The 9,888-nt window shown below is 36.3% G+C and overlaps 1 protein-coding gene across 2 annotated transcripts; it reads left to right on the top strand.

The window, feature by feature from the left end:
• Positions 1–568: 568 nt before the first annotated feature.
• Positions 569–6,178, top strand: LOC132180099 (protein RGF1 INDUCIBLE TRANSCRIPTION FACTOR 1-like). 2 transcript variants are annotated; one of them, XM_059592955.1, is made up of 4 exons: positions 569–729; positions 835–909; positions 3,797–3,888; positions 5,811–6,178. In XM_059592955.1, the coding sequence occupies exons 1-4, from the start codon at positions 586–588 to the stop codon at positions 5,857–5,859; spliced, it is 360 nt and encodes a 119-aa protein (XP_059448938.1). In that variant the 5' UTR covers positions 569–585; the 3' UTR covers positions 5,860–6,178. The 2 variants fall into 2 exon arrangements, with proteins under 2 accessions (XP_059448938.1, XP_059448937.1); XM_059592954.1 differs by having other exon boundaries at positions 3,797–3,946.
• Positions 6,179–9,888: the final 3,710 nt, after the last annotated feature.

Below are 9,888 nucleotides of genomic sequence, written 5' to 3'. Positions count from 1 at the left end.
TTTTGAAAGATGATAACTCTAAATTAACATTTTTTAAAGTTTAAGAATGTGATTGAAAAAGTGATGAATATATAAATACTCTTTACATCTAATTTATAAGGCTTTACACATAAGTGATGCCTTGTTAGCGTTAAAAAATTACTAGTTGGTAGATCAGAAATTTTTAAATTTGATGATTTCAATTAAAAATTCTTTTAATGGTGTTGTACAATGGTATCTAGCAAACGTACGCTATAAAGATAGGTATATCCCGTGCTCCAACGGCAACCTATGAAATTCAAATGCATGCAGAGAGAGAGAGAGAGTAGTCCTAGTCATATATCAGAGCTAACGTGGCAAATCTCCTCTATATTGTCTATTGTTTTGATAGACACCTCCAACCCTTTACAGTCTTACTCTGCAAAACTACTATGAAACAGGCCGTAGACATCAAACAACTCCATGCATTCAGAAATGAAGTAGAAATATATATTTTCTTCTCCATCTCACACCTCTTCATTGTCTTCTTCTTCTTCTTTAAGATTCATTTTTTTTTTTTTTTTTTTGCAGAAAATCTATGCGGTGGCACCTCCGTGGCTGATTGTAATGCAGAAAACGACATTCTTTAGCACCTGTTGTATCATGCATCCAAATGCCAAGAAGAACGATTTGGATCACTTTTGCATTGACTGCTGTCGATCTTTATGTTCCAATTGTCTTCCCGCTCACATGCGTCACAAGCACGTTAAGGTCTCTCTCTCTCTATATTGTCACCTTTTTCTTCATGTTTTTTATTTTTTATTATATATATATTATGATCAATAAAATATATATGTTGATTTCTGCTCTTCAAAGATTCGGAGATACATCTACAGTGATGTTATAAATCAGAAAGATTTACGCAAGCTCTTCGACTGTTCCGGTATACAGGTTTGTAATTGTAAACTTGTTTCTAAATTACATAATTTGCATGGTTTTCAGCATGCCTGCAAGCATTTATCTCCATAAATACATAGTTTTTTACTTCTTAATTAGATGCAATGAAGTAACTATTTATCAATGAAGACGAAAGCAACAAGCTAGAAAGAATTCAAGCCTTCTATATTTTTTCTGCCATTTTTCATCAAGGTGGGTGGAAGGGATTGGGGTTTAATCAAACAATATAACTCAAAGAGCTCATGAAGTGTTTGGGGTCTAATATTAGAGGTACTTTACGATTAAAATACCTTAGGATAATATGTTATCTTTATAGATAACATTAAAAGTAGGGATTCAAATTTAAATATTAGAAATAAGTATTATCATTAAAGTAGTTTATTCTACTTGGTCTTTTATTTTCACTATGCATTGTAATTGTCTGTTTGATGACATCAAGCTCATTAATAAAGAAATAAGAAAATTAATCCCAAACTTTGTGTTTGAAAAGGGTTTTTAGGTTTCTTCAAAATCTAAAAGGCCTAGGTTTCCTTAGAATCTAATAAGGTCTAGGTTCCATCAGAACCTAAAATCTATCCCGTTACGTATTCACGTAACATTTGGTATCAGAGCCAAATTCCTTTCCAATGTCGGACCAAAGAATGGAACGTGTGGAGAAGCAAATTTTCGGCTTGCAGAAAATGTTCAAAGGTTTCATGAAATCCTCGACAGATCAGATAAAGAAGTTGGAGAAAAAAATCGACAATCTTCTTTCAAAGAAAGGTTTGGATGCACAAAAAAATGAAGTCCAAAGCTATGAGCAGCCACAATTCACCTCGTCACTGTGGGAAAACCAAGCAACCGAAACCCAAAGCCTTCAAACAGCACTGCTTGTCGTCAATGGAGCACCACTTGCCGTGGCCAAACTCTTTTCTTCACAAAAACAACGCAAATCCACCAGTCACATTGTGACACACTGGCTATTTATGCAAGGAACCAAAGACTCCATCATCAGGAAGCCATATTGATTGTGAAGCAACTCTGTAACGCCTTGTAAATTAATTAACTGGTAATTAATTCCACGGTTTGTCTCCCTGCCTTATTCCACTCTGAATAAGACTCATGGACCTCTTTTCCTAAAAAACAAAGAATACTAAACAGCAGAAACAAAACAATTCTATAAACATTAATCATTACGGCCAGAGCGTCTACCAAGAAACATCAAAGTAGCTGAAATCACACTATACAAGTCATCATCTTTACAAGGGATTCATGCTATACCTTTATATACAGATATGCATAAAAGCTCTAAGTCTACAACAATAACTCAAAAGTACTAGTTATCATGAGTACCCGCCTAAGCTTGCAATAAGTCTTTAAACATTTCCCGGGTCAAATCCTCCACAAAAACCCGAAACTTCGTAGTATCCATCTTCTGCTAAACTAGCTATAACAATATAGCTATACATATGGAGAAAAAAGCAAAATAATACAAGGGCAAGTCCGATGATTTAGTGAGTATAAATGCACATGACGTACCCATCATTAAATAGTGAGCTTAGATGTTTATAAAGCACATGCAACATTATGACAGTTTATCATGGATGTAAAATAGATATAATATATATGCATATAATCATATGTAACAGTAATAGTTCAACCGTATGGTCTACCCGATATATTACCCATTCTCAGCAAGGTTACCACTGTCCTGAGGGACCTGTAGTACAACACCAGTGCTCTGGATATTGCACGCTGCCGTACATAACATTAGTGGCACGACCGAGTCCGACCTCGGGTGGCCCACACCACTAATGATGTCTGTCATATAGTGACCATCAATTAGGGAATAGCTGGGCCTTGGTCACGAAACCATTAGATCCAAAGCCCACACACACACACATTTGACCATAAATTTAACCTGTATAGTAAGCCGATAGCCGTTATCCTGCACGTACCGGTGTACCATGTCATACGATTCAATTAGTCTTATCAGTCTTTTACAAGCCTCATTGTTATCTTATTAATCAATATACGTTTTCGCAAAAGAGAGTTCACAGTAGTCCCAAAATGTACTTTATGAGAGTTGCAAAATATGCATGTTTGATATAAATAAAATAGATATTGTGCAATGCAGAAAAAGAAAAAACAAACATCTATGTGAGTTTATACTCACCTGGGTCGAAAGGTTCCTTTGTAAAATTCCCTTGAGGCTCCATAACCTCAAATACTAAAAAATGACATATTATTAGTTCTAAATCCAACTAAAACGAACATAAAACATGAAAACAGAAGCTATCAGACAGCTTGCCAAAGTGGCGTTCTCTGGAATACTTTTGACCGTACGTCCGGATATGGAGGCCTTGATGGTCATCATTTTGCCCTACAAAATTAAGACAAATGACATAAATAGTTCTTTGCACACTTCTAGTAAACCCATGCTTGTTCCAGACAGGCAACGCTAGATGTTTTCTTAGAAAATTAGAAGAAAGATCGAGGTCTTAATTGTTAATTGCAATTTGGACTAATTGTGTCTTGAGAGACCGACATTTGATAAATATTGATGACGCTGTGCTCTATTAAATTATGTGGTAGTCTAAGTACGAAAATCTGTCATATTGATTATGGTCTGGCACTAAAGAAGCAAGAACATATATTCAAGTAATCCCAGCAGAATTTTGAATATACTTCCATTGTTGACACGGATACATTATTAGTAGTAGGTTTTTCTTTATTATGGAGTTGATGCTAGCTGGCATAAATATACCTACGCACACATACAAAACCAGACAACCATTGCAGGAACGTGATAATGTATGTAGCATTAACACCAAATCTGTCAATACATATACACAATTAATATACATGCAGCCACTTATTTTGTGCAGTTTTTTGTTCACAGACATATTATACGAATAAAGCCAAAGTGGTGTTCATGAAACAAAGACCTTACCAACAACAGCAGCAGAAGAACAACTTAAGGGATCAATATAGGTGCGTCACCTGTGATAGGAGTCTGCAAGATAATATATATTGCAGTATAGCATGCAAGGTCAATTTCTCATCTTCCTCTTTCTTATTGTTTTTTACTGGATGGGAGGGATAAAAATTTGGCAACGTGATAGCATGGTTCCAACTCTTTACTCACTAAATCTATTAATTAAGTGTTTATTAAATAATTAAATTTTGAAAAACGATATGCCGACTCCAAAAACTTGTTCATCACAATTTATGCGGAATTAATATTATGAAGCAATAAACAATTCAATCACCCAAAATATATAAAGCAATAAAGTGACAGACACAAATATTTTGGTTACGAAGATGAAACCTTTTAGAAACCGATCTAAACGTAAAACCTCTCTGGGAAGCCAAACCTAGGAAATCACTATCAAAAGATTATCCAGAGATTACAGGCATTAGGAACACTTACAACCCTTTGCAAGACCTTGGCTCTGTAAGATCGACAAGCCTACAACTCGTCTCCTTGCTCACAATCTTTTTCAACGTGATTCTCCTTTACCGGACCATTCCGATAGACTTCTCAACCGTAGATTTATCAAAGGAATAAGTAAAACTCTAAGAGATTCAATTTAAAGCTTACCACATATAATCTCTCTTAGCACAGCCTCCGACGAACTCTCTGGGGGTGAAAATTCGTGCCTCTATTCTATAATGATGTATATATACCCCCGACAAAACCCTAGACTTAACCCACTTAAAATCACGTTTTTGGGCCTAAAACTTACGGGATGTCCGGACAGATTAATGGGTTGTCCGGACAGGGCCTTGCGGAGCAAAAATAGAGTTTCTGGAAATGCAGTCCGGACCCGGGGAAGGCCTGTCCGGACAGGGCATGCAATGGGTGAAACAACATTCTGGAAATGCTGTCCTACCTTGATCAACAGCTCCGATCGACGGGTGTTTGTGGTCCGATTGAGCTGAAATTTTGTAGAGATATTCATAACACATGAATCTACATTATGAACGGTGGAGATTGGATTCTGAGCATTCTATATCAGTTTTTGAGCCCGTAAACAGTAGCCTCTGAATTTTGGAAGTAAATTAAGCCAACACAAGAACTAACAAATTTATATCTTCCTATTAATTTAAGCTTTTGAGATAACTGGTAATTTAACATAGTAACATAGTATTAGAGCCAAAGGTCTTGGAATCGAACGTTTGAGCCTTGAATCTGTCAAATCCATCCCCATTTCAATTAAATATTTCAAGTGTTGGGCCTCATCTATTAAAAGAGAGTTTGAGCACGCACATGAGGGGAAGTGTTAAAGTGTTAATTAAATGATTAAATTTACCTTTTCCTAATAGCTTAAGCTTTTAAGATAATTGGTACTTTAAAATGGTAACATGGTATCAGAGCCAAAGGTCTTAGGATTGAACCTTTGAATCTTGACACTGTCAAATTCACCCCCCATTTCAATTAAATATTTCACATGTTGGACATCACCTATTAAAAGGGAGTTTGAACCCACACGTGAGGGAGAGTGTTAAAGTGTTAATTAAATGATTAAATTTATCTCTTTCTATCATCTTAAGCTTTTGGGATAACTAGTCATCTCATACAATATATTCTAACACAATCTGCATTTATCTTCAAGTTTATTCGCCTAGCATTGTGAAAGTCAGACACAACAGGCAGAGAAGTGAAAAAAGGGTTGATTTCAAATTGTATACTACATGGGGAGATCCATTTAGTACATTATTTCTGTTTAATTATTTAAAAACATCTTTTTCTTTTTCTTTTTCGGTTTGAGAGTCATAAATTCAGTATTAAAAATGATATTGACTGCTACCGAGAGTCATAAATTTCTGAATTTTCGAGATCTGTAAAATTACCAAGTCTTTTGAAAACTAAGCACCAATTTGCTTATCATCTTTCTCATAATTGTTGACAGGTTTCAGCCATATATAGTAATCAGACTAATGAGAAAGATGGAGACCTAGAGAATGTAACAATTGGAGACAGAAAATGCCTGGCACTATCGTTATCCAAGAGGAGGAAATTGAGGAAAGGAGCCCCTTTAAGGGCCCCCATGTTTTGATTCACCATCATAGGATAGGATTTAATTAAATGGATCATCACTGCTCATATGTAATCATAATTAGTTTGTAACTTTGGATTAGTTTAGTGTTAGGTGTAATATTGTGAGTAGGATTGTGTGAAGCTCAGATGTTTTTTTTAGCAATGCTTCATAAGTATTGTTCTTTGTTTCTCTAAAAGGAAAAGAAGAAAGATAAACAGAGTAAAAAGGTTAAGTACTGGTCTGGGCTTCGTTAACATTCACAATGAGATCTTTTCCTCAAAGATAAAGGGTGAATAATGAATATGTATTGCTTTAATTTTCAAGTGAAAAATTAAAATTGGTCCACAAGTTTTCTCCACATTTCAATTAGTTCAAGCTTTTCAATTTCAGCAATTAACTCCTTAAGTTTCATCAATGTTCCAAATTTATTCTTAGTGAAAAACATACATATATACTTACCTCAAACTACTATTTTATGGTCAATGTCCCCCCTTGAAAATTATGAGAGAGAATTGTTTGCTCAACTTAACCAAAACAGAGCTACATATATCTATTTATATTGATGTGCAGAGAGTAACTTGAAAAGGTAAGATACAATATGTAAGGAAACAAATCAGTCCTATACTATCAAATATATGGCTATAAGCAAGCAAAGCTACTCGTGAATATGCTCGAGTTCGGCTCGGACTAACTGGGCTCGGATTGGTTCATTTAATAAACAAACAGAGCTTGAACATATTTTTAAGCTCGTTTATTAAATAAGCTGAACATGCTGAAACTCGACTTAGCTCAAGATAGGCTCGTGAATAAACTTTTGTTTAGAGTTTGGATACATTATTAGTATATGTAATTTTTGAATTAATTTAGTTGCATATGAAGTATTAGTCCCAACATTTGGTTACTAATCCAACGGTTCTTAAGGAAAGCTATTGAAGTGTAGGGTTGAGATTTTTCTAATTGTTGCAAATGGAGCATAACCAACTAACCAACCAGGCCTCGAAACTCAACGAAATAACTCCAAGAAACGCTTCAGGGAAAGCTTGAGAAAAATGTGAGCATTAATGCTCTACCAAAAGGATCCTCTCCATTTCCTTTGAAATGGGGAGGAACCGGTTAGGCAAAAATAAGAGGGCAAAATGGTTTATTTCAATTGAAAAAACCATTTTGCCCTCCTAAATTGTACTAACTGGATCCTTTCCATTTCCTCTAAAATTGAGAGAATCTCATTCCAATGCTATCACACAACTCAAGACTCACATTTAATGTTTATTAATTATTGGATTCGGTGAACTCCCACTTATTATGGAAAAATTTGAAATGGAAAGGATCCATTTAGTGCAATTAGGAGGGCAATATTGTCCTTATTTTTTGAGGGGCTGATTGCTCAAAGAAAAACAATTGGAAGTGAGGATGATGACTGATGACTGACGACCGACGAGTGCACGGCTTCACTCCGTCGTTCACTCCTGCAGGCCATCCTAACCCACTTCTCTCGATCAGAGTCGTGGTCCTAACAACTGCTTGAGCTCAACGAGGACGAGATGCTAGGCCTTTCACTCAGCAACTACACTTGGCCTACCGTGGGCTCAAATCGGCCAGATCTCCTTCCTACGCTTCTCCAACATCATCACCAAGAAGCCAGTGCACGTCACCGTCCGCCACAACCTCTACGGCTACGTCATGCCCAATGTTTTGGCTATTCATGATAATGCTACACTTTCCTTTATTTTATTTTTTGTTGTTGTTAATTCTTAGGTTCTTTTATATTGTTAACTTGATTTAGTTAACTGAAAATGAAGAGGATTTGTTGTTTTGAGGGGAATTTGGCTGGATGCTTGTATTGCCTTGTTTTAGGCTAAGATTTGCTTAGGATTTGAGAGAAAAAAAAAATTGTTTGTTGATATGTTCTACAAGGTCAAAATTGCTTAAACAAATTAAACGAGCTCTATCTTAAGCCCGGTTCGAGCTCATTTATTTGACAAAGACTTAACGAGTTTGAGCCGAGTTTGAACCCCTTTGAGGAATAAATGAGTTGAGCCCAAACATATATTTAAAAATTTCATCGAGCTCAAGCCGAGTTCAAATTCCATACAAATTTTCCGAGCCGAGTTCAAACATCCAAAGCCCAGCTCGGCTCGGTTCATATACATCCCTAATACAACTCAAGATGTAAAGAGAATATACATAAGGAAAATATAAGACAACGAATGGGATCGTAGCATTTGTGTGTGAGTCATGCATGAGAAGATCATGATCTGATGCTTGGAAATCTTGGACAGCCGCTGATGTGAATCTAGAAGGAAACTCTTGTGGTACAAGAATGGGTCTGTAAGGAAGTCTTATGCTTGTGATGCACGACTTCATGCTTGAGAGTCACGTACGGAATCTCTTTGGTGATGATGCTGAATATTCTTAATGATGCTTAAGTGATCTGATGCTTGGCTTGGAGAGTCTTGGGTCATCTCAGAGAGACTTGTGTCCTCTATAAGCTTAAGGCCCCCCAGCAAACTGATGGGGAACCACCTTCAGTTTGAGATGTAAATAATGGAACCGTGAGGCAGTATGGCCCTTTGCAAAAATGTCAGCAACCTGTACAATGGTAGATATATGATGCAATTGAATATCAGGATGAGTCACTTTTTTCTCGAATAAAATGAAAATATATCTTAACGTGTTTCATGCGAGCATGAAACACAAGGTTAGAAGGTAATGACAAGGCACCCGAATTATCCCACCAAAGGCGAGGAGGATCACAAAGAGAAATGTGAGCTCCTTGAGGAGCATTCGAATCCAAAATAACTAAGTCGTGACAAGATCCATGGAGCGGTATTCTGCATCTATGCTAGATCAAGAGACCGTGTGCTACTTCTTAGCACACCAAGAGATAGTTTAGACACAAGAAAAATGCCATAGCTAGTGGTGGAGCGTCTGTCATCTAGATTTCCTGCCCAATCTAAATCACAATAGGCATTTAGGTTATTGTTACCTTTGAGATAAAAAAGACCAAAATCAACTGATCCTTTGAAGCAGTCCAATGGGCAGTGGTGCTAGAGTCATCAATTTGCAAGACATGTCTAAACATGATTTCCCAAGACTTCAATTCACAAGACCTGTCCGGATAGCTTGGGGACATGTCAGAATAGAAATTCCAAATAGTTCATTCTACATTGGATGTCCGGGCAGTTGGACATCATGTCTGGACATGTAGGGTTTACAAAGACGAAACCTTAGCTGTTTCCGAGCATGTACTTAACCTTGTCCGGACACAGCCGCTTGATTTAAAGTTTTTAATAGGTATGTGCTATAGTCTATGTATAGGGATTTGAACACTCATTTCCATTTACGTATTCCAAGAGTGAATAATGCTATGCTAAGAGAGCTTTTGAGATTTAGAGCTTTAAGTCTCTATCTTAGAATTAGAGGTTGTGACTTCATCCATAGATCCAAAACAACCGAAACCTATCAGAGTTCCAATAAAGGTGATCACATAGATGAAATGTTCCAGAGGTTCTAGGAGAACTACTGTGGTAGCGGACAAGTAGGTCATTTGTCTAGTACACGGGATTGTTAGTAGCAAAGGTTTTGTTAGTTTTGACATTGTGTAATTTCTCATAATTCTATTGTGAGTGATTCTTGGGTTTGGCTACCCCGGAGAGGTTTTAATTTTAGAGAATTCTCTAAAATGTTTCTTTTCTGTAATCAAATATGTATTCCTTGATTTATAGCTTTTATAAATATCTGGTGAATTGTTGTATGCTTAAAATTTTTAACTTCCGCATAATGTTGGTGAACACATATTCAACCCTCTTCTAAGTGTAGATTTGAGTCTATTAGATTTTTCACTATCTATAACAATACAAATATACGTATGGGGAAAAGAGGAAAATAATAGAAGCAATGTAGATCTATCTTTAAGACTTGTATCTAACTAACCTAGTGCAAACCATTA

Source organism: Corylus avellana, chromosome ca4 (assembly GCF_901000735.1).
Source record: "Corylus avellana chromosome ca4, CavTom2PMs-1.0".
Classification (NCBI taxonomy): domain Eukaryota; kingdom Viridiplantae; phylum Streptophyta; class Magnoliopsida; order Fagales; family Betulaceae; genus Corylus; species Corylus avellana.
This window is presented reverse-complemented; position numbering and strand designations above follow the sequence as displayed.